This window comes from Cyprinodon tularosa, unplaced genomic scaffold (assembly GCF_016077235.1).
Source record: "Cyprinodon tularosa strain WSP-4 unplaced genomic scaffold, ASM1607723v1 ctg755, whole genome shotgun sequence".
Lineage (NCBI taxonomy): Eukaryota > Metazoa > Chordata > Actinopteri > Cyprinodontiformes > Cyprinodontidae > Cyprinodon > Cyprinodon tularosa.
The window spans coordinates 23,692-50,644 of record NW_024039513.1 but is presented as its reverse complement, the minus strand read 5'-3'; the positions used below and the strand labels follow the sequence as shown (position 1 = coordinate 50,644).

At 36.0% G+C, this 26,953-nt stretch overlaps 1 protein-coding gene across 1 annotated transcript; it reads left to right on the top strand.

Moving 5' to 3' along the window:
• Positions 1-10,658: 10,658 nt before the first annotated feature.
• LOC119773276 (E3 ubiquitin-protein ligase NEURL1-like) lies at positions 10,659-26,668 on the top strand (the record flags this gene model as incomplete). The annotated part of the gene is made up of 4 exons (XM_038270211.1): positions 10,659-10,911; positions 19,927-20,168; positions 25,494-25,815; positions 26,567-26,668. Coding segments are annotated over exons 1-4 (700 nt in total), but the record flags the coding sequence as incomplete, so codon positions are not given.
• Positions 26,669-26,953: the final 285 nt, after the last annotated feature.

The following is a 26,953-nucleotide window of genomic DNA, read 5'->3' as shown; positions in this document are numbered from 1 at the left end:
TTAGGATTGTTAGTAAAATTGATAGATCAGTCTTTTTTAACTAAATGTTTAATCTCTGTTTGATATGAATCAAGAATTTCTGGGTTGAATTGAAGAGCAGATAATGTTTCTAAAGAAAAAAAATGCATCAAAAGGAGCAGATAAGGAGCAAAAAAAGAGAAAAAAATCACGGGTGTTAAAAACAAACTAATTAGTTAACATTATGCTTCATTGGAAAGCCTACATATATCTCCTGTGAATTTATTTCACATTTTAAAGTACAAGTTTTCATGTAACAACACATTTTTTTCAGCTGGATCTGTATTTGTTCCAGGTTTGTATGAAAACTGTGAATATCCCTTCAGAAAACAGAATACAGATTGAGTTTAAAGTTTTATTTAGAGTTTTTATTTATTTTTTTTCCCCCTGGAGAAGAAATTTTTATTTTTGCTGGAGGAGGATCAATTGTAATCATCCCTACAGTAATAAAAGTGATAAAAGACCATCTCCCAGTGCAACTAATAAAATCTCCCAAACAATACATGTTTATTTAAAATCATATGGCAGCACACATTGACTATCCATATAATATTTATTCATTCTGCAGACTCTTTGTAAAGTGCTGTAAGGTGAGGCATTTGTTACAACTGTTGTGCATTGCACCATGAAGGTCGTAGGTTTGAATTCCCGCTAAGGAGGGAGTTTCCATGTTCTACCTGTCTAACAACTTGATTAATATCCTGCCTTAGGTAGAAATGTTTGTACATGTTTGTTTCTCGTTGGTAATTAGAAATACATTTGAGTAAATCTGTGCAGAAGACACAACTTAACATTGGCCCAACTTAAAAACTAAAACAAGATCTCTAAAACAAATAGTCTAGTTCTCAGAAAGAAGCATTTGTCATTAAAACTCAATACTTATTTTGGTGCTCTAATTAGAAACAAAGGAGATTTAAAAAAGTCCACCCTCAAGTGGTGCTGGTACATTTTGGTTGATTCAAAGAGCAAGTCCATTTTAATTCTAATATCAATGCCCAATCAAAACATTTAGTAAGAAATAACAAGGAGATAAACTAGTCATTTCCACAAATGGACAAAATGTCAGTCTTGATTTGTGCAAAGTAAATAGAAACATAGGACATAAAACTTACATCTGTAATTGCAGAAAAGCTGATTCACATGGTATTGACAGGACAGTAAATAAAAATAAATGCAAAAATGCTTGATTTTGTGACTGCAATGTGACAAAATGAGGAAAGTTTCAAATTTACATTTGCAGGGCTCGGTATTAAAAGTAAAAAAATAAAAAATACCATGACAACCATTACCATGACAGAATTTTACTGTTAAGTAGATAGTCAAACTCTTCTAGACATGTATGCTGGACAGTCCAAAACATCCCTGCTTGGCAAAGCAAAAAGAAAAAGAGCATTTGTTTAGTAAAGGCCTTGTTATTCTTTCTCATGGGCTGAAAATATTTGAGTTAACTACATAGAAATTGCACCTGAAAAAAATATTTTCTGACCAGAGAATTTGATTTTAAAGTGACTCTTTATGATTTATTTTATTACTCACTGATCATTTGCAATCATTAATATAATTAACTCCTTGAGGATATCCTTCCTAAATTAAGTTCACAATTAGCTGCAGGGAAGAACAGATAGTACAATACCAACAGTAAAGCAGCTTTAGCCTGAAGTATTATTTTAACTATTTATTCAAGAGTGTAGACTTTTCCTGTTGGGGTATTTATTAAAATAATTTCTTCTTTATGGATTTGTTATACAATTCTGCAAGGATTTAATGAACGTTCTAACCCAAATGTACAGTAGAGGTCCAAATTCAATATTGTCATTGAAAACATCTGTATTCACCTCATGCATTTAGCCTAAATTTAAGCTAATATGTCCTGGGTTTAATTTTATTAGAAATACAATTATGCTTTAAAAATAAATAAACCCTCTAGAGAAATACATGAGACAAAAAGGAAGGATCAGAGTACATGATAACATCTAATATAGCTAGCCTCTGGAATGCAGTCATCTGAGACAAGAAAAGAAATGAAGCGGAAAAGCTGGATGTTAGGGCCTATTTTCTTCATCATATTCTGGTAATAAATAAACTGGATTCAGGTCTTTTCAAAGAACAGATAAGATTACCCAAAAAGAGCTGAGACAACTTTAAAGAGCTTCTCATGATCAGATGATCAGATGTATAGCGTATGTCATGGCTGATTTGCAGTGATACAGCCTGTAACATCTTGATTTCCTCTTCATATACAAGCCTGCTGGGTGGAGCTCCTATTTTTCCTGCTGATGTCACTCATTTGAGGATCATATGATGCTCTTGTGTTACTTTGTAATATTTTGCACATGGCTTATAGGCAAGAATCCAAACTTGGATTTGAATGGTGCTTTTGTTCAATATGGTTCAAGAAGAGAACAAGAGTGCGACGGCTGTCTTAAACCAAGGCTGTCAAGATGGCCTATTAGGCCCTGTGCCAGTACACCCCGCCTGCTGCCTGCCAGGACACAGAGGGACTGATCATGGCACCACAGGCGCCTTGACCACCAGAAAAAAATATTGGCAGGAAAAAATACATGGAACAGCATAACCAAGTGGCTGGTATAGTTTGCAGAAACATCTGAGCAGAATACAAGTTGGAGACCCTCAGGTCAAAATAGGATTCACCTTCCAAGGCTGTGAAGGATGGCAGAGCTAAGATCCTGTGGGACTTTCAGATACAAACAGAGATAATGGTAGAGGCTAACCAACTGAACATTGTGATAATTGACAAGCAACAGAGAACAGCTGTAGTCATCGCTCCATCCAAATGATGGAGGCATCAGTAAAAATGAACATGAGAAAATAGGGGAATACCAAGGGCTTAAGAAAGAACTAGAAAGAGCCTGCAAGGTGAAGGCAACAGATACTTGGAGAAACATCAGACATCTCAGTCCAGAAATGTGCAGTTCTAGGGCCAGCAAAGTGCAAAAACTCCTCAAGCTGCCTGACTTCTGGTAAATATAGATAAGAATATGCAGGGGGCACCTGCAAGATTTTATCAGAGGGTACACACAAAGCCATCATCACACCTGACCAACACAAGTCCAATTAACACATGTGATAGGTGCGTGGTAAAGACACAAATCATGTGTTTATGTAAACGCACAATGCGATGCGCATTCACACACACCAACAAAGGCATAAATTGCTTATTTGTTAAAAACCTCGGTACAGTTCTGAGATTTTATTTTATAGGAGATACAGGCCTTTCCCTTATGGGAGTGCAAAACTTCCTTTGTCTCTCACTTCATTGACAAATTGATCAGTAAAAGGAATGAATATATTCATTCTTCCTGTGGGGTTGTTGCAGGTGTATTTATTCTCTTTCTCTGCACGATACTGTTGTGTTATTTTACCAGCAGATTATAATTATATAATTAACAAGAACTGGGAGTTATAGTTAATTCATATGTCATTCAAATCAAGGGTAAAACCAAATAACATCCTTAGTAACATGATTTTAACTTAAAGTTTGCTCAATTACCAGGTGTTATCAACCACTTTCTTTTGTGGTTGGACGTTTGGAACCAGCAGTTAAAATTGGTAAAAGTCAGTTGGTTTGTTCATCAGTGTGTCCTCTAATGCTGCGTACACACCGAGCGCATTCTGGGCATCAAACTGTCTGGTTTACATGCAAAGTCTAAGCCGGGTGGCATGTAGAGGTCCATCGGCGTGTCCTAGCGTTGGGAGCAGTTCATCTGAGCGTTCTAACCCTGTCAGTGTGATCTGTGCAGCAATTAGAACTAATGCATAAAGAAATCATAAAGAAAAGATCAAAAACAGTTAGAAAGATAAGGAAAAAATCTATTTACACAGAGAAGACCAATGCCCACTTAGCAATTGCGTTTAGCAAAACATAATGACAGAGATTTCCAACATTAGTTAACATATGCATATGAAAGATGAGATCAAATATAAAACAGTTGCAATCGCACGGTACTGTTTTTCATATCAAAATTTGAAAGAAAAATATTTCCAAACAAATGTCTGACCAAAGGAAAAGACAAAAAAAGGAAAGAAACCACTTATAGATTAGAAATGTTTCAAACAGTTGCAAGAGACATAAATCACAACAATACAAATCTTAAAAGTTTCAAACAAGGAAAAAGCAGAAAAGGGATCGCAAAGATTCTCTAAAAAGACATTCTGTGTCACTTTGTGTCTTCTAAAGTTTACTCGCTCATTTTGAAGTTCATTCCCAAACATCAATAGAAACATGCAAAACCTGAAAGGAATTATAGTTCTTGTTTCATGTACTGCAATAACAGACTTTTTACTTATTTTTATGATTAATTATCTGTAATTTTTCATGTAAATTATCTTTAACATACCATTTTTTTACTAAAATGAAAACAAAAGTGAAACCAATGAGATGTCTTCAAAAACACAAATCTGCCAAATCTGAATCACCACTGTACTGTGTGTGCTCTACCAGAGGATGATTTAAATTCATCTACTATAATCTGAACAGAATCAAGAAAGTTCAATCTACTGGTGGGCGGTCACTCACAGTGATTTTGATTTGATTGGGAATTCAATTTGTACAACTATATATAACCTACAAGCAACATACATACAGTAGTGTTCAATATGTGCAAGTATAATCTCAAAAACACAGTTCATGTTGCTCAGTAGCAGATAAGAATATATAAATCCCACATTTTTCCAAAGATAATATTTAATTTTGTTGAAGATGTTTTGTAACTCTTATGTAGTTTAGCAAAATTCCTCAATAAATGATCCATGGCATGCAGCTTTTTTATGACTGAGGGACATAGGAGATCATGTTTTATTATTTCAAACTGAATGACACTTCTTTTTGTGTTACTTAGAAGCCAGTCAGTTTTCAACAGTCCAGTGATCAGGTGGAATGTCATCCTTAATTAAGTCTAAGTGAAATTGCTACAGGGTCCATGCTACAAATTCTGAAAAGTTGAGTTTACACTTTAGTACCTGTATTTCTTAATTATTTTAATTTCTTGCAGATAATTTAAACCAGTTTCACTACTTCCCAATATAAAAACAAAAATCATAATCCAGACTCCTGCAGGAAAAACCCGCAGCCATATGGCCCTACCCCATTTGAAAATTGTTTACAGACAAGCGAGTCAACCGCAATCAGTTTATATAAACATCATGAGTATGACCATGCTAGCCAATACAGTGTCTCACAGGCCTGGATGCCGATACAAGTTATGTAAACGCTTTGGCGACAAGGCATATTGTTAGAGGTGCCGCCTGCAGAGGAAGTGCCCAACTGGATACCACTCAAGGAAGACACTTCAGGGGCAACTGGACAAAAAGTTGACAAGCTAACATTATGAAAGCAATACCGTTCCGATTCATTTGGATAACTTGGAAGGATATATCAAGAGATTGTAAGCACTGAAATGTAGCAGTCAGTGAAAAAGCTGCACAAAGTATTTTAAACCAAGAGCTCTTAACTTGTAAAAAGGCCAGCTTTTTTATGTCAGTGCTATGAAGTAATGGTCTAATCAAAGGTCTAATTACTTTACCAAAATGTGGCATCTTTGATATCAGGATCAATTATAAATGTTCTATTACAGATTCACATTATTTAATACAATGAAAAGGAAAAATCCTTTGAAAAAAGAAGATCTCTACCTTTGAATAGTCCTCTAAAAACACACCAAACATACTTGGAAAGTAAACCTTTTTATGGCTATTTCAAGTTGACAGAATACCTCAACCTATGCAAACCAGACATTATTATAAAACATAACTGTTTTAGCCCGTGTGTCTTTAATTTGGCCGTGAAATAGGATATTGAAAGTTACCTTTTGATATACCCACACTGCAATTGGACTACCCCGCATTCCAGCACTTCCATGTTTCTTCAAGGGGATTCAGTGACATACTTTAATGTGCATTTGTAAACACTATCAGGCATTGTCTCAGTTTATCAACAAAAAGACCTTATGCAGGCGAGGGTGTTTGTTTTCTTTTAAAGGTGAAGCACACCATACTGCATGATTTAATCTGTTGAGGTAGAAGCATCAGAATCAGTTGCTTAAAAAAGCTCCAAAAGCTGATATATAAAGCAGACCACTTTGGCTGAAAAAGAGTCAGCTTTACTATGGAGGTATTTCATAAAAAAAAAAACGGCATATATATATATATATATATATATATATATATATATATATATATATATATATATATATATATTAGGGGTGGAACGGTTCACAAAATCCACGGTTCGGTTCGATTCACGGTTTCTGGTCACGGTTTTCGCTTCGATTCGATACATGTTGATTGTTACACCAAAATCCCATAAAAAATTATGAAATTAATGAAAAAATCCCCCCAAAAATAATGGATTGTAATTATTTTAAATGATCCGCGGAAACCCTGGATCATTTCCGTATGTTTTGCTGCTTTGAATTTAATCATCTGGCGGAGCGAGACATGCATCTGGCTGTCGTCAGGTTACATGCTCTCTACCATCTCCAAGGAACTCAGAGGGGAGCGGACGAAGCCACAGTGGGGGCTGTAGGCTGGAGCGCAGCGGGGCGGAGCGGGGTATGAGGGATTTCGGAGTTAGCATGACATGTTGCTGTTAGAATAAACAAAACGTGTGGCACAATGCTCGCACGCTGTTGCCTTTTTATCCACAACTTTCTTTCCGCTTTCATCGTAGGTCACTCTAAATGCAAAGCGTTCCCATACAGCAGACCTATAAAGTGCTGCTGGCGCGTCTTCTAACTCCTGTTCTTTCCCACTCGCCAGTCCAACACAATCTGGTACCTACACCGGCTAAGCAGCTTCGCTTCTTCTTCTTCTTGTTTACTACTGGCGGTTGGCTTTGGTCGCAGTACCGCCACCTTCTGCTCTGGAGTGTAATCGCTTCCTCTATGAGAAAAAGGAGCAGCGCATGAACCGAACGAAAAACACGCGAACCGAACCGAGACAGTCGAACCGAACGATTCTGACGGTTTTCATAAATCGTCCCATCCCTAATATATATATATATATATATATATATATATATATATATATATATATATATATATATATATATATATATATATATATATATATACCGTAAATTCTCTAATATTGGCCTGTATTCCAATAGCGGCCGGGTCTCTAATAATGGCCGGTCTCGCTGTCAGAGGAGGTAAATAATGGCCGGTCTCTAATACAGGCCGGGGCTATAAACGTTTTTTCTGGGCATACCTCAACATTATACTTGTGGTAGTAACATACAAGTACCACAGCCCTGCGCAGCTGAACGACAAGCCCTGCTGCTGCCCGTCTGCGCGAGGAAGAGAACAGACACGCAGCAGAACAGGAGGAGCAGCGCGAGTGATGAGGAGAATAAAGGGAGAGATGAAGAGGAGGAGGAAACTGAGGAGGAGAATTAAACAGAATTGGAGGATTTTTATATTTTTTTTTTACTTCAAACCAAGCGAGACATGATAACTGTACTTTTTCAATAAATGAACCTAGTGTTTTATAGGTTCAAATAGACACAAAATCTCATTTTTATTCATTCCACTGGTAGTCTGTTTTGCTCAAATAGCAATAGAGGCCTGTCTCTAATACTGGCCTCTATCCAATAAAGGCCTGGACCGCGATGCACTTGAGTGAAATAAAGGCCCGGGCCTATATTAGAGAATTTACGGTATGTATATATATATATATATATATATATATATATATATATATATATATATATATATATATATATATATATGTATTTTAGGGGTGGAACGGTTCACAAAATCCACGGTTCGGTTCGGTTCATGGTTTCGTGGTCACGGTTTTCGGTTCGGTATATGTTGATTGTTACACCGAAATCCCATAAAAATTAATGAAAAAATCCAAAAAGAATTAATGAACTTGAACTCGGAGCCATGAAGGTTCTGGGTTCAATTCCTTTCTGCATGGAGTTTGCATGTGCTCCCAGTGCATGTGTTAGTTCTCTCCAGGTACCCTGGCCTCCTCCAACATTCCAAAGCATTACTGTTAATTGGCTTCTCTTCATTCTTCTGGTAATCTACTCCTTGGGTGTGAGTGTGTGTGTGAATGGTTGTTTTTCCTGTTTGTCTCTGTGTTGCCCTGCGATAGGCTGGCAACCTGTTTAGGGTATACCCCGCCCAATTGACAGCTGGAGATTGGCACCAGCACCCCTTGCGACCCCAACAGGGATAAGGTTGACAGAAAATGGATGGGTGGATGGAAGAACCCTGAGCATCCTATTCATGATGATGCTCAGAGGACGCTATGCACAATACAGCTGCGGTCAACAGCCACAGCTGTATTGTTGTATATCGTCTATGAATTGTGCAGCATTTATAAGATTTTGAAGTGACTTGAATAATAAGAATGACAACAACATTTAATTTACAGTTTGAAATAAAATTTTAATTGAATGATATTAGGTGCATACAAGCTTTTGCCCTTGCCTATAGAGCCCTATGTATACATATTGAAATCTGTATTCAGATGGTATAAAGCACAGTTTGGTTACACATGTAAATGTAAATTGACAAAAATAATCCCAATAAATACAAAGCAGTTGTAAAGCAACCATTCATTTGTTACAGGATAATAAAATCTGTGCTACCCAATTAAGCCCTGTGTGAAATTTTTATTTATTTCAACTCATTGATTTATTTATATTTTATTCCATCTCAAGGCACTTTAGACTTTTAACTTAATTGAATCATATGGACACATTTCAAGTCAAGCAAATAAAGAGTTGTCCTTGTTAGATGTTAACCGTGAATAACTAAATTTATATATTTTTTAAACAAAGCGGAGTGTATATGACGTGATCCACGCGCGCCGGCTACCATTCATTCATCCTGTCCGCTGAACTGCTGCTAGTTTTACTCACATGCCTTGAAGATGTCTAGTGCTACTACCACAGATGATCTCGCTCTCCAAATGGAATTGAACGATTCAGATTAGCTAGCCGAACGAATAGAAGTGGTAGAGCGTAGCCGCCTGTGGCCCAAGCTGCCTCTCAAAACTCCAGTCTAGCGCGCGAATGACGTCATACACACTCCGCTTTGTTTTTAAAAGATATAAATATAAAAAATATAACCGCGGATGTCTGGAGGACAGTGATTCGCCTACATGTTATGAATGCTGGCGTACCATAAATTATAAATTATGAACAGTTTAGTTCGTGCCTTCGAAGCGTTGCCCATAGGAAGATGTTACTTGGATATAACCTAACAGAATATCTTCAGAACAGCTCCGAATGACACTAAACTCATATTGGTGAGTAGACCATGACGTAATAACATAAAATCAAGGGGCCAATGTAAAGAAAAAATGCAGTTTCCCTTTAACTTCTTCCACTTATGTTTTCACATAGCACTGGCTTAGATAGATGTTTCCAAAATAAGCACAACTGTACTTGGAAAACTGCATTTTGCATTTCATCTGGTAAATTTTGCCTGATAGTAACATTTCTTTGATGAACTAATACACAGTGGTGTCAGTGTCAAAAGTGGTGTCAAAAGTACTCGCATTTGTTACTTAAGTAAAAGTATAGAAACTGCAGTTTAAAAACACTCTGATAAAAGTTGAAGTATCAACTTGACCTCTTTGCTCAAGTAAAAGTGAAAAAGTATGCGCTCCAAAAACGACTTAAAGTATAAAAGTATCAAACAACCTTTAAAAAAAACAGCCAGATGTCACCATATGAATTGAAAGCTCAATATTTCGACTATTTTGAAAAACTCTTTGAGATAGGGCCAAGAATGAGGGAGGTCTTGTTGGGCTCCCTCTCCATCTCCCGATACGCTCTCACCTGTGTCCGACCTTTCAGACATTTCAACATCTTTTTCTGCCATTGTTGCATAGAATACGTAAAGGATTCAAATTTGCAGTTTGAAGAAAACCTGCTTGCTTCTGATGATTTCCTTTAGCTAACCAAAGAGTGTTTTCCACTAGTTTTCACTAGATGTGGATGATGCCAATGATCTGCATTGGATGGCGCACATGACATGAAATAAATATTTATGTTTATAAATATTTATAAATATTTCTAAACATAAAGCCGAAGTCAAGAGTAACGAATAACGTTTGTTTTAAAAATGTAAGGAATAGAAAGCACAGATACTTGTGTGATAATGTAATGAGTAGAAGTCAGAAGTAGGAAGAAAAATAAGCAATGGAGTAAAATATAGATACCTAAAAAGTGTACTTAAGTACAGTAACAAAGTATAGATAGATAGATAGATAGATAGATAGATAGATAGATAGATAGATAGATAGATAGATAGATAGATAGATAGATAGATAGATAGATAGATAGATAGATAGATAGATAGATAGATAGATAGATAGATAGATAGATAGATAGATAGATAGATAGATAGATAGATTTGGTTTGATAAATTAAATGAAATAGCAGCAGAGGTAGATTATCTCAACAGGTGCAATACAAAACACGTTTCACGTAAAATGGGAACTTAAAGAAATGAAAGTACTCGTAAATGTGTAGGATTTCTGCAGCAGACCTACTTTCATTTACCTCCACGAGATCGAATTTAACGTAAGCAGAGCCAGGATTCCCCTGAGAAGCTCCACCTCCACCACCACCTTCTATGATAATTTCAGCGTGAAGTGTTCACAGAGTGAGACACAGCGCTTCAGATCTGAGTCGCTGCCTGCTGCCTAATATCGATGAGGATTTGGACAGACTCTGCGCTCAACCTCTCCTTTCTATCGGGAGTCTTTTTTAATCTTTTAAGCGTCTTTTCAATATAATGTCGTGACTGAGGACGCGCAGCTGGTTTAGGACTGTGGGTTCAGCTTGTAGAAAGAGTGAAAGCACCTTGCATCCAGCCATGGGAGGTCAAATCACCAGAAATACCTTCTACGGTAAGGACACCTCGCATCACGCAGCAGGAGACATTAAAGCTGTAATGGATCACACCTTTAGTTTGAAAGTGCGCCTCTGTGCGTGTGCGTAAAAATCGTGGGCGTTTCTGTCAATTTGAAATAAAGTCAAATAAAGAGAAGTATGCAAAGGAAAGGTTGTAGCATCTTTGAATTGGTGGAATGGTTTAGAATAAAAAAAAGTATTGTTCTATAAAAAAGGCAACTTTGCTGTCAAAATAGAAAGTTTGAATGATTCCAGGACTCCAAGTTGTTGAACTACTTAATATCCTTTAAAGCAAAACATCTGCAGGTTTCCCAACTAGCTGCAGAACAGATCTCCATACAATTTCAGAGGGTAAATACTTTGATAAGACTATAATAACTTTATTTGTAATAAAATATGCAATAGTGACAGCTGTTTTTTTAAGAAAGAAAAATTGGTCAAGATGTTTTGATATAAATACTCAGAACAAATGTTAAAAGATCAGACAAATGTAAAAATAAATGTATTATATATATATATATATATATATATATATATATATATATATATATATATATATATATATATATATATAATTTTCGTTGAAATGGAATGCTGGCCCCAGTTTTTTATTGATTTAAGTATGACAGGTGACTAAATGTCATTGTCTTACTTGGTACGCCTATTAAAAGAAAATAATTTCCCGGTTGAGTTTCTGGACATGGGCCAACTCTTTGAAACCTGCTTTTGTTTACCAGAAAAGCTTTTTTGGTAGACCTGGGTTTCTTTGTTATGCAACAACATCGGCCGGTGGCTTTTGCTTTCTGTTTGTGGTAAATACCTATATGTAAATAAGTTCACAAATTACTTTTTACTGTTTCTAGTTTCTTCAGTGTTTCATATTCTAATTGTAACATATTCTAACATTGCATTGCATTTAAAGTCCTTTGGTCTCACCCACATATTGTACAGTAAGTTAAAATATTGTTTTATATTATTGTTTACAACAGCAAATTTACTGGATTTGCAGAAATGTTGACCAAACTATTCTTTACTAAAATATATTCAATTATATCAACTCACAGATTAGATAAAAACATTTTTTTGTTATCACAACCTGTTGGCCAATGGTTTCTTCCTTTTTTTTTTTTACAGTTGTCGGTTAGAAAGGAACTCTACCCCCAAATTTTGCATAATTTTGTATTGTGCTCGAATACTTTTATGGAGAAATTTCATTATCCCTTAACACCAATATTTTCCTGTTTTTTTTATGGTGTAAGAGTATGGCCGTCAAGGAGAATAAAGTACATAGATTTCTTTATACCTAGCTCACCTAGCGTGCATGACACAATTTTGGACAGAGATCTCACATGGGCATCCAGAGAAGATTCAAGCTTCACTTAAATCAAGTAGTTTCTAAAATAGAAGGATGCAAAAAATTATTATAACTTTCAACCACTCAGATGGTTGTATAACCTAGGCAATTAAAACAATATAAAAACTAAGTATATGTGTTGCTGTGCTTATATGTTTATCTATTTGATAAAGTAGCAGCTCATATAGAAGCCAAATATTAGTAATTTTTGTTAAAATATTCACCATGTTTTCCACTGTGGTTGGTGTCAAAAATGTGACTGTATTTTTAGTGAGCTTCTGCTCACTAAGCTTAATTAAAAAAATAAAAAAAAGTGATAATTTTATTAAAATAAAACAAATAAATGCCCCTAGGTTATTAGGCTATGTTAGTAAATATTAATCATCTATATTTTATCAATGGGCCATTTTTAGCCCCTTCTCAGATAAGCATCTATGTTACAATGGCTTTATCATACCATCAGCTCATCCTAGCAATCCGATTATAGTAAGAGTTCTGAAACAATAGAATGTACAGGGAAATACCATATCCAATTCCATTGTGGCAGTAACAAAATATTTACTTCTCTCTTGGTACACTTGGCATATAGTTGGACATACTGACACCTGATGAGCTTAATTGCTCCAACAAAGCCTAACCTTCAAACCAAAATAATTGACTAATCTAACTAACATACATTTACTATGGCTCCATTTATAGCTTACTTTAATGAGTTTTAATGCAAAATCAGCTTTTAGCTGTTTGATTAGAACCGCTATTCTTTTAGATCTCTGAGAATTTGCTCACGGTTTTAGAAACTAATAACATTAAAGGCCTTGGCTGGAAAAAAAAAAAAACAAGGTATATTTCTTTAAGCTAGCATTACAATTTCCCACCTCTTCGGAAGAATCCATTAAGCTATTATGTATTTGCAGGAAGTAAAAATATACATGCCTGTATATGAACATATACTGTTTCAGCGTTTGTCTTGTGGTCTTGATACTAATTCCATATCACGCTACAATGTCCACTAAGGCCTCTGCAAAGAACTCCAGCCTTAGAATAAAATGTAAAGAGAGCAGAAAGCCAAACCAAACACACCAAGTCTGTTTAATGTCTTTGTAGGTTCAGTCAGGTTTCGTATTTCTCCATCTTTTGATACTATTGTAATCATTTTATGGGATATACAATTATCATGCCAATATCTTTGTTACTTTTTAATGTTTTTACCTAATTTCTGTCAGGTTTGATGGCTTTTTAGACACACTGTTTAAATAATCTGTTAAATCAAAGGTATGCCGAATTACTGGAAATCAGTAAGATGCATTTTTTATATCTTTTAGCATCTATTTGTGCAGAAAATTGCTGTGACGTGCATGTGCAGAAAGAAGTCTCAAAGCAAAAGTAACTTGATTAGTGTTTTTTTTCTGTCTGACGTTCTGATATTGATATCAGTTAAAGATAACCTGAGTGAAGACATTGTGTGTTTTGTGTCATTTTATCACATGAAAAAATATCATACTAACCTAGTTCTATGACAATAAATAGTTCTTTTAACCCAACAACTGCTTCTAACACCCTTTCCAGTAAGAACTACCATCAAGAGTTTGCGTTAAATGGCAATGGAAATGAACTCTGACACACTTTTCTGAGCAGGAATTTGAAAGGATTTAGGAAAATTCTACTCAAAAATAAGTGCAACAATCTGCTAATGCAATAATGTTCACTAGTTCACATATATCATAATTAATAATGGCATTCATCTTCCAAATTAGCTGCAAGGAGGCATAGATCCATCAATCACAGCAAGTTTTCCAGGTCTTGAAGCATAGAGGCAGTCCTGTAATATAACACTAAGTACATTTTACATTTAAGTAGTAATGCTTTCCTTCTATAATGCTTTTTATCCCATTTGAAATACAGAAACCTTTTAAAAATGAAACAGTTACCCATCAGTATGTGACCAGGATTTTTTTGGTACAGTGGAAGAAGAAGTTGTCCATCCCAATATATCCCACTTTATTACTGTATGTCATGAACACTGACCTTAACTGAAGTAAGTCTGGCCTGGAGAGATTTAGATATTTTTCTGGGTATTTGTGACCTGTTGGATGAGTCTTCAATGCAATTTTGGAGTAATCTTTGTAAAGAGGGTTCACTATCTCCAAACGTTTAAAACATTTTCTTCAATTTCTCAAGACCGCAGAGTTTTGGGTTTCGTTCTAGATATCTTTTTCTGATATTGAAATTGATTTGATTATCTGAAACATTTAACTGTGACAAGGCAAACAGAGAAATATGCACTAAAATAAGACAAATGCTTTTCTACCACACTGCACAAATAAGCGATTGATAGGGAGAAAATAGTCGTCTCTGTTTCAATGGTTTAGCTTGAAACTGTGCACACTGTCTTCAGGGAACTAAGATTTTTCTGCTTTAGAAATTTTCAGCAAATACTCCATTTTGTCGTAGGCTTTGTTATTGAAGGACTACACCACAGGCCTATTGTATTGTCCTCAAGACATCACATCTGACTTGACATCATACTACAATATGGCTGAGGATTTGTTATGACTTCATTTAAGACCACTGTTGTGCACAAAGCATAATCCCACATTATTCTGCAATGACAAGAGCTTGCAAAGAGTTTAACAAATAGACTGTTCTGAATCCAGAACCCTTGGCAGAGTTTCATCCTATTGTGATTCACAGAGAAAGACTCTGCAGAAACATGTTGAAACTCTCTCTCTGGGCTTTTTCAGTTTACTCTGATAGGGGGTAGGGGGCTACATCTTTGAAGTTGTACAGTTACTAATAGATTTGACCTAAAGTTTATAATGCTCCTCATGTGATGGTCTCCAGTGTTACTTTGCAAAGCAAACTAAGAATATAACTGTGGATATTTGTTCCTCTCAGAGATTAAAACAAGAAGCTCCTCCACAGTTTGTCAAGTAGAAGTGTGAGAATGCAATCTTTTTTTCCAAGTATGAAGAGGTGTTAGTTAGGTTTAAATGACTCATTTCCAGTCTTGGCAGGTTGTCTGGATTGCGTAATAATTTAGAACCTTTAAATGTGACAGGCAAAGACAACAATTTAATTAGGATTGTGGCATATAAACTTTGTCTAATAAAATCAGGCTAGACGATACAATACTTATTTTCGTTTGAGTCAAATCCAAAGAATCTCTGCTTTACAATTAATAAGAGTCTCAAGTCTGTGAGAAAACGTCTCCTTCACTAAACCACAACGACCTTGGTGTTGCATTTTTAAAAGGAATGTGGAAACAAGAAAAGGGAGTTGGGATTCTAATGCTTCATTTCCTTTATCTGTGGGAACCCTTTTAAGATATAAATATCGGGCTTGAAACAGTTATTCAATGTTCACACGGGAAAAAAAATCCCCAAACTCTTTAATGGATAATATGATTCATTGTGTAACAGTTTCTCTTACATGCCACTTTCACTGACCCAAAAGAAACTAAATTTTTGTTCTGTTTTGTATCGCTTCAACAACATGTTAAAACAACTTCCTCTTCTACTTCATAGGTGGAAGAAAAAGGATGTATGGTTTCTAATTTTTTTTTTTTTTTTTTTTTTTACAAATAAAATTAAGACAGTGTAACATCCATTTGGCATTTGTATTAAATCCACCTGTGTCCATAACTTGTCCAGACCTTGTTGAAATTAAACCTGTTAAAGTTACAGGCATATTTCTACTTGCTTTGTATTTCAAGGGAATATAATTAAACATTATGAAAACGTGCAATTTCATCGTGCAGTGTGAGCTATAGCTGCTTGCAACAATTGAAAAAATCGCATAGTGTATGCCCGGCTTTAAAATAATAATAACAAAAGAAGTTTATTTGATGTTGGGGGTTAATAGATAAAAAGATTATTTTTAAAACAGTCCTAGCAACAAAGTCAAACATTTTTTGAACTGCTTTAAAGAAATATGAAGCCTGTCCATCCTGTATTCTCTGACCATTCTTTAGCAGGTGCATCTAAGCCCTTGAGTTTCTCTGTTGAGCCGCAGCTCCTGGGCTACTTTGCTGCTTCTAACCTTACAAAGGATCAATAACATTAAAAATGCCCTAACAGAAAGTGGTAAAATAGTTTAGATTTAGATTCTGATCTCCATATTTGTGACACTCTAGTGCAGGCGTCACAAACCTTGTCGAGGCTGAGAGCTACAGTACCTAATGAGTGCTTAGTCATATGAAGAGTCAGTGTTCACCTAATATTTATATATATTTGGATTAGAATGACAATATTCTTTTTTTTTTTTTTTGGACTTTGTTTTTTGGTTTCTTGCCCTCCTTCTTGGTTCCCCCTCCGCCCACCCTGGGTGGATTTTTTTTTGACATTTTCGGGCGTCTGAAATCCGCCCTTGAGTGGGAGGGACTGTCACAGTCTTGGTTCTAGCAGTTTTCTTTTGAGTGTTCAGTTTAACTTTGCTCCATGTTTTCTAGTTTTATTGGTTTAATTCTTATTTTGTTGTATGTTCTAGTTATATTTCAGTTATCAGGTTTTATTTGTTGCTCTCTGTTGCCCTCTTGTGTTGGTCTCATTTTTTCCTTGCTCCATAAACTGCTCTCTTCACACCTGCTCCCAATCTGCTCGTTAGTCCTCTCTTTGTTCAGTTAGCCATAAATACTCTCCTTGTGCAGTTCCTCAGTGCTGGTTACTCGTCTAACTTCCTCCAACTCTGTCATTTACCCCATTTACACTACCCTTGAAAAACCGATCCATGCAGAGACAGGTCCGAGCTCGGATCAGTTAACCAGGCCGAGCTCGGTTCTGACGACCGTTTACACATCACGCTATCTCGGTTCCTCGACTCCTCGCCTCTTAGTAACGATCTGCAGTATTACTGCCAGTATTAAAGGAGGAAATCAAGCAGTTGGTGGCGGTAATGCACCAAAAGTTGTTTGCCAACAGCCATAAAACACAAGAAGAAGAAGACAAAGAAGGAGGGAATCAAGCAAATTAAAATGGCGGTGCCAAGTCACATTCAGAAAGTTATGCTTGATTATTATTGCTGCACTTCGGTGTTATTATTTAAAATGCCATTATTTAAAATGTTTTATGGAGAAGATTTCGATTGTTGTTTATAGTTGAAGAAGAAGTTGTTCTTCTTCTTCTGTTTCTGGAGGGGCATTACTGCCAACTACTGGAATGGAGAGTGAATCGCGATGTGCAGCCAGACGGAGATGACGTTTCCTGCTCATGCGCTCTTGTTATCAGAGAACCAAGCCAGGGAAAAACCGAGCGAGCCCACCTCTGGAACTGGTCTGCAGTTATCTCGGTTCGGTTGTGTCTAACTCGGTTCAGTTCAGTTTGCTTTCCATTTACACACGATAAGTTATCTCAGTTACTGAGCTTGGACCGGTCTCGGCACGGTTTTTCAAGGGTAGTGTAAATGGGGTATTACTGTGTCTGCCTTGTTGTGATGGTTTTCCCCTGAAGTCCCCATGGTTTCTGGTTTGTTTTACCTTTTTCAGGGTTGATTTTTGGACTCCTGCCTCAGTTGTCGATTAACATTTCATTAAATCTACAAGAAACTCACCTCTGCCTCTGCATTTGGGTCCTCAAACCACAACCAAATCGTGACACGAGGAAGCCAGAGTACTTGGAAAGAACCCACGCATTGTCAGCGAGAACATGCAAATTCCATGTAGAAAGACCCCAGGCCAGGAATCAAACCCAGAACCTTCTTGCTGCAAGGCAGCAGTGCTACCCACTGTACCAATGAGCAGTCTGCGCCAGAACCAATTCAGGATAAATCTACATCACACTGTATTAAAAAAGGAAAAGGAAGAAGCACATCATCCAAATAAAATAACTCAAGACAGACTCAATTTTTATAAAGCCCTTGCTGATAAAAATATGCTAATATTTACACATCGATGCTGTCTAAATTAAAGGCATATTGGACAACCTTCTTTTGGCTTTGCATTTCAGGGATGCATATCTATTGGCAATGCATTCTCACTACCAAGTTGTCAAATATCGATGCTTATTTAAGCCCGTGTCACGTCAGATATTTATTAACACACAGGGTGCACAACAGGTTTAGGCAGGAACTTGCAAAAATATTCCGTCAACTGCAAATTAAAAAACTAATGCCAACCCACCCCTTACCCTAAACATAAAGAAACACTAGTATACATGTCTTTGTAAGGTAAAATAAAAAAAAAGGATTTGTTGCGGGTCACGTGGGTGTCAGGTGATACAATGTCCACTACCTATCATTTACCCTGGATGTCAATATAGATCAAGAGTGATACCTGCTGGGATCTATGACTGAAAGGGTCAATATTTGATGAGTTGGGAGTGAGAAAGTGTTGCTATTTGGTGTCCAAGTCCTTGTGAGGTGTTCACCTAAGGATAAGGCTTCTAGTGTTAAAGGAATAGTACACCCAAAACATGATTAGCCTTCATTTTCTACTCACCCCCATGCTGAACAACACCCTGGAGTACTTTTTTGATATCTCAAATGCATCTGGAGATCTGGGAGGCTTCTTGCTGTCTGCTGACATTCAAATAATGGAGGTCTATGGTGCCTGAGACAGAAAGGTCCATAAAAGTCCACAAAAAACGTGTCAATATTCCTCCATACTGCTCGTCCAATGTATTCTAAGTGTCCTGAGTGGGTAGCGTCCATAATTTACTCGAAACGAAGTCATTTAGAATGTTTTAGAGCATAAACAGTAGTGTATAGGATTTCCTGAAAGCGCGCACATGCGCGCTCACGACGCTACGGAAGCCGGCAGACCAAACCAGATGAAAGTGCGCATTCAGCGTCTGCTCTGCCAATAATGCAAGCGTAGAAGAAGAAATGTGCTGTTTACCTGTGCAAAGACAGAAACAACGAAAGAAAAATGTCTGAGGACTTCAGTGTTGAGGAAGAGCATGAGTTCTTTGCCGAGCTGAATGCGCTGGTTTGGTCTGCCGGCTTCCGTAGCTTCGTGAGCGCGCATGTGCGCGCTTTCAGGAAATCCTATACACTACTGTTTATGCTCTAAAAACATTCTAAATTACTTAGAATTACCCACTCAGGACACTTGGAATACATTGGACGAGCAGTATGGAGGAATATTGACACGTTTTTTGTGGACTTTTATGGACCTTTCTGTCTCGGGCACCATAGACCTCCATTATTTGAATGTCAGCAGACAGCAAGAAGCCTCCCAGATCTCCAGATGCATTTGAGATATCAAAAAAGTACTCCAGAGTGTTGTTCAGCATGGGGGTGAGTAGAAAATGAAGGCTAATCATGTTTTGGGTGTACTATTCCTTTAATGTATCCAGGTAGCTTCTGTTGTAGCCCCTCTGCTCTAACTGTATTCTTTAAAAATGGTTTAAGGTTGCAAAAAACAAACTATTATTTGTATTTGTAGTCTTCAATGTTAGTATGTTTAATTGGAATAAATAACCATAGGGATGGCCACAAGAGTTGCCAAAGAGTTCCCCCAGCTTTAGCTACGCCCCTGGTGCCCTGTAACTTGGCAAACATATTATACAAATACACAAAACAGTCATGACCTAAAAGTAAGGTCTTCCAAGGAAGGTCTATGTTACAAGAGCTGACATGGGACAGATTAGGTTATCTTGCTTTAAACAATGACATATTTACTGCTGCCCACACCTGTTGAACCAACTTTTTGCTTTCCATTCAGATTCTCTAAATGGGCCATTTCCTCCAGCATCCCACCAATTTCATCAGAAACCAAAGCGCTACTTGGCAATCCAGCCATGTGGAAATTTGTCCTCCTTTCCTCTGCTGTTCCACCCCAGCACCAAAGGCTCGCAGATTATTATGGACCTGTCACAGAGAGTTGTCAAGAGACAAGCCAGCTTCTGCAATGCTATCACCTTCACCAACAGGCCCATCGCTGTTTATGAACAAGTTCGGCTGAAGGTAAACGTGTTTATAATTGGTTTTGCTGGTATACTAATCAGAGGACACTGCTATCTATTTAGTATATAATTCTCACTGTGACACATTTTCCACATCTGATTAGGGAGGAAAACGGTCAGTGGGATTCTGATTTAAAGTAGAAGTTCTCTTTTTTGTTCCCAACTAACTCCCACAGTATTATTTCTTTGCAATTTTTTATCTCCAATCTTTTCTCTCTATGCTGCTCTTGTGTGGGCCAAAGCAGCGGCAGCTTAGAAGAAGTTTCCACTTCACCTATCAGCCCATCTATTTCTCAAAAGCGAGAGAGCAGGGCAAGCACTGCCATATGAGGAATATTGTTATCTTGAGCCTTACATTCTAACAAAATAGAGGGTTGAAATAAGACAAAAATCGTTTGCAGGTGATAAACATACCAACGTAACCAGCCTTAGTTGGAAAAACAGAAATGTTGCTTTAAGCAATGCTTGTGGCTTGGCACTTAGAATAGGAATGTAAGCCTGACTCCCAATTCAACTGGGAAGTGTGTTGAAAACATAATTGAAAACTCAAATCAAAACGTAGCTTACAGGGTATTTTACACTCAATTCTAACTACGTAATTCTTAATAAAAAGCTATTATTTGCTCTGTCGAGATTAGATGACATTTGACCTAGAATATAATTTTGGACCTTTGTTTTTTTTTTGATTGATCATTTATTTCGAACACTTAATAAAAAGCAAATATAAGTAAATTAATAAAGTCATACAAAACAAAACAAAAAAAGAAGAAAAAAAAAAAAAAAAAAACATATGTACATCCCATCATGTTCGAAAAGGAGTAGGAAGAAGTAATAAAACTTATTAAATCCTACCCCTGTTCTATATTAACATCTACCAATGTTTAAGCATACATACATATCTATATATACAGACACACACACACATACATATATACATATATATATATATACATACACATACTCATAGATACCTATACATATATATACACACATGCATACTTACACATACACCCGTATCTCAAACACATACACACATACATGCATATACATACACACCCCAATTACTATAGACAGTATACACATATCTCTATCTACGTACACGTATATCCATACATATCCATAAACCAAAAACCCTTTTCTCTCACACTTTTTTTTTTTTTTTTTTTTTTTATTTCATCTCTCTTGACTTCTTATCGATTTTAATTCATAGTGGCAGAGCAAGTTCTATTCCCCCTCAAGCCCCCTCCTCACTGTATCTTGTAAAAATCATTTGTTTATAATTGTTTTTAAACTGGTTGATGTTTGGACATTGCTTCAAATCCATGCTCAGTCTGTTCCATAGCCTCACTTCACTATTTGTTATACAAAATCTTTTCCTTGCAGTTCTGTATCTTTGAATCTTAAAATTAGTTATCTCCCTTAAATCATACCCCCCCTCTCTCTCATAAAACAAATTTGTCAAGTGACTTGGTAACAGCTTATTTCTAGCTTTAAATAGAAATTGTGCTGTTTGGAATTCTATCATATCATAAAGCTTCATGATTTTAGACATTATAAATAGTGTGTTGGTGTGTTCTCGATATCCAACTTTATGAATTATTCTCATGGCTCTTTTTTGCAATATGAACAGTGGCTCTAGTGAACTTTTATATGTGCTTCCCCATACCTCTATACAGTAAATTAAATGAGGTAAGACCAAAGAACAGAACAGAGCATGGAGTGATTTGTAATCTAAAAAATATCTTACTTTGGCTATTACAGAGATGCTTTTAGATATTTTAGTGCTGATGTATTTAATATGAGACTTCCAGCAAATCTTGTCATTTATTATCACCCCGAGAAATTTAGTTTCATATACTTTCTCTATATCAACCCCTCCTATCTGTACCCGTGCATGATGATTTATTTTTTTGTTACCAAATATCATATATTTTGTTTTACTCAAATTTAGTGACAGTTTATTTTTATTTAGCCAGTATTTAATATTAATGAATTCTGAGGTGATAGTGTCCAAAAGTTGCTGTAAATTCTCACCTGATCCTATTATATTTGTGTCATCCGCAAATAAAATAAATTTGAGTTTTTGTGATATCTTACATATGTCATTAATGTACATGATGAATAATTTAGGACCCAAGACCGACCCCTGTGGTACACCACACACAATGTCCAAACATCTTGACTGATGATCTCCCATCTTCACAAATTGCTTCCTGTTTTTTAAATAACTTCTTACCCACTCTAGTGCTAGTCCCCTGATCCCATATTGCTCTAATTTGTTAATTAATATATCATGATTTATAGTATCAAATGCTTTTTTTAGATCAATAAAAACCCCAACAGAATATTTCTTGCTATCTATGGAATTTGTTGTTTCTTCTATTAGTTCAATTAATGCTTGTGATGTTGATCGATTTCTTCTGAATCCATATTGATTATCTGAGAGTAAATTATGTCTTTCTATGAAATTGTCTAACCTGTAATTGACAACTTTTTCCAGAATTTTTGAAAACTGTGGGAGAAGAGAAACCGGTCTGTAATTTGTGAAATGATGCTTGTCCCCAGTTTTGTACACAGGAATAACTTTAGCTATTTTCATATTATTGGGAAATTTACCGGTTTGTAATGATAAATTAAAAATATACATTAATGGTTTGGAGATCCCATGAATAACCTTTTTTATTATTTTCATATCTATTTCATCATAATCAGTAGATGTCTTGCTTTTACACTCGCTAACAATATCTATGATTTCCTTCTCATCCACAGGTTTAAGGAACATTGTGCTTGGATTTCTATCTATTAGATTATCTTCATTGAATTTCACTGGATCTTCAATTTCATTTGCAAGTTTTGGTCCGACATTTACAAAAAACTCATTAAACTTGTTAACCGCATCATCTATGTTATTTATATTTTTTTCATTTTCTATAAAATACTGTGGATAATTAATATTTCTAGTTTTATTTCTAATTATACTATTTAAAATATCCCATATACCTTTTATATTGTGCTTATTCTCATCCAGTAACTTCTTGTAATAATCTTTCTTACAGTTCCTCATAATATTAGTTAACTTATTTCTATACTTCTTGTATTTATCTTCTGCTTCCTTAGTTCTATGTTTTATAAATTCTCTATATAGTGTATTTTTCTTTTTGCAAGCATTCTTCAGTCCCTTTGACATCCATTGATCATTCATATACTTTTGTTTTCTGTAGTATTGTTTAATTGGACAATTTTTATCATATAATATTTTAAATGTTCTTAAAAATTCATTGTATGCTTTATCAGTATCATTTTCTTGATACAAGAACTCCCAATCTTGTCTTAGTAACTCATTTTTGAATGCATCCATAGTTTCTTCAGACCTCACCCTTCTGTACAGTGTTATCTTGCCCTGTTTATTTTTAATTTGATCATCATTATAGATTGTAAAGACTGGAAGGTGATCACTGATATCATTTACTAATAATCCGCTTACTGTATTATTATCCATTTCATTAGAAAATATATTATCAATTAACGTTGCGCAGTGAGTTGTGATTCGGCTGGGTCTGGTAATCTTGGGATGTAACCCAATACTATACATTGTATTTATAAATTCATCCGTCAACTTATGTTTATTTGGATTTATCAAATCTATATTAAAGTCGCCACCAATAAACATGACTTTATTGTTTTCACTTGTGTAGTGATCTTCCATCCAGTTTTTAAAAGTATCTATATTTGAACCTGGTGTTCTATATATACAGCTTACAATGATATTTTTCTTTTTTGTCCGACTTATTTCTATTGTTATACATTCAAGCACATTATCTATCACAGTTGACATATTTTCTATCACCTTATAATTATAATTCATATCCACATACATAGCTACACCACCACCATTTTTGTTCTTCCTGTTCACACACAACAACTCATATCCATCAAGTTCGAAATCCATGCCCCTTTCATTATTAATCCATGTTTCTGATACCAAAATTATATTAAACGACTGTGTAAATTGATTTAAATAGTCCTTGATCTTACTGAAGTTAGCATACAAGCTTCTACTATTGATATGGATTAATGAGATTTTATTTTCAGTCTTAAAAGTGTTGTTATATTGGTCATCAGTATAATATTGGCAGTCATCATTATTAAGAAAAAAATGTATATCTGGGTCAATATCAATTTGATTGGCCTGTGATTTGTATGCAGTATGTTTTGAAGTATTTGATTCCAGATGGTTCAATTCAACAAGTTTTCTTAACAATTTTTCCGATTTCGGATGTGTAGTTTCAAGTGTCATATGAAAAGTTGTTCAACATACCATTGTCCAATGTCTTTACGATTGTTTTGGTGTGCTAGTGCGTGGATGAACAACCAATTTGTCGTAGCGTAGGTAGGCAATGTCCCCTCTCTCTCTGGCAGCTTTCAGCTCAGGCATCAGCTCTTTCCTCTTTTGCTTGACTGTGTCTGTGAAATCCTCGTTGATGTAGATTTTTGTTCCTCTGAGAGACTTTGCACGTTGTAATATGGTCTCTCTCTTTGTTGTCAGGATGTTTGTAATAGGCCCATACAAAGATCTAGGCTCTATAGTTATAATCGTATGTTAAAAGGACACGGTCTCACAAAAAATGTATATTTTATTTTGGAAAGTAAAGTAATCTTTTATCTTTATGTCAGTCACATTAATTATGCCTATGTGATGCACTGGTCACCTTTCCAGGTGATAAATGGTGTGGTTCTAATGATGGCATTAGTACACAATGACAGCCACATTTGTTGGAAAATTTCATTTAAAATCACTTTTGAACTGATGTTTACTTTTACATGTTGGTTTCAGTCTCTCACAGGTCCATGTTGAGAATAACTTAAACCTGGAAGAAAAATGTGTCACAACATTATCGTAATTATCCTTAATTTGATCTCTTTGTTGGTAACAATAGTGGTTTCCGTAGTACAGTATGCAATGCAATCAACAAGTGAACAAATAAGCAAAAACCAATATAGAATAGAATAAAATTAAAAATCCATTTATTGTCCCATAATGGGGAAACTATGGTATAAGAATAACATAATAGTGAGTAAAAAGATAAACAAAAAAATACTGTACCGTAAAGTGTTAAAACAATATAAAAACTGTGCGCTGGAGAATAAATAACCATTATACAGCTATGGACATTTTTACAGTAATGGATATTTGAAAATAGCAGCAACATCAGAGATGTGCAAAAATGACAGCAGCATGCAAATAAAAGAAGTGGATGATCAAATTTGCTGTTTTTTGTCATGATTGAGTAACTTTTGATCCAACTCTGTCCACTGTACTCTCCAGATCACTAAAAAGCAATGCTGTTGGAGTGGAGCCCTACGTCTGGGTTTTACATCTAAAGACCCATCAAGGATTAATCCAGACAACTTGCCCAAGTATGCCTGCCCTGACCTCGTCTCTCAAAATGGCTTCTGGGCAAAAGCACTGCCAGAGGAGCTATCTAATGAGGGGAATGTCATATCTTTCTGGGTTGATAAGAAGGGCAGAGTGTTTTACCGTATCAACAACTCCAACCCCATGATGTTCTTCAGTGGTGTGCGTGTTGCTGATCCTCTTTGGGCTCTCATTGATGTCTATGGCTTAACCAGAGGAGTCCAACTGCTTGGTAAGTCATATATTGAGTCCCAACTCATGTTATGGGAATGTTAAGATTTGTGCTGACTTTTTGTTTTCAATAATCTAATACTTAAACAGGTAAAGTATAGTTTTCCTTTCATATAGAGCTTTATTCTGATATTTAGTTAGGGCTAAAGAACAAACTTAAATGTGTTAAACATGATTCTGCTGAGGAATCGGCAAGAATTCAACCCCTGATCATTGTCACGGCGCTTTGATCTTCTGTTACCTCAAAACTTTTTCTACCAATGAGTGCTTTTATTTTTTTACTCTGACAGATAAAAGGTTACATTACGTTACATTAAATCATGCAGGTTTTCTCCCACACCACCAAAATGACCCAATGAAAAAAGATGGCGAGGGATAAGCAAGACTCTTTAGTTCCTACGGTTGTTGGATTTAGAGTAGTTTCCCTGAGGGAAGAATTTCTAAATGTTTAAATTCTATTCCAACAAATGCAGTTTAAAGGGTGATTACATCAAAGATATTAAAGGAAAACAGGACCTTCTCAATTATTAACAGCCGTTGTTTACATACCAAACGTAAATAATAAAAGATTCTGCAAAATAAGGGTAATCGTAATCCCTTGAGAACATGTCCGTTATTATTTAACATCTTTACAAAATGTGCACTTCTCTCTTTATAGTTACACTCTGTCAGCACCTTTAATAAAAATAGAAGAGGCTCCAGGATTGGACGATAGTGCTGTTAAAACTCATTTATTGTGGTGTGGTTGACAGCGGGAAGCAAGCTATCTCATGATGGACTGTTTGGTATCGGCTCCTGGAGTGAGACTATCTCGGGTTCACTGGCCTCATGGTGCTACACAGCCCATGAGGCCAGTAGAACAAGAACAAGAGCAGTGTATTTGTTCATCCAAGGGGTTGGTCAAGAAAAGAGATGATGTCAGGATATGACAAGTCTGACATGCTTTTGGAACAAAGTCAGACTAATAAAATGTCCCATTTGTCATGATGGGTTCTCAAATGGAGACCCAATAATGCAGAACACCACTGACGGACACAAGGATGAAAGTTTAACAAGTTTATTAAGCACAACACACAGAATGTACAGCTGACTGGTTCGGGCCTGGGTTCTGGTTTCACCGGAGTCTGCGTGAGAGACAG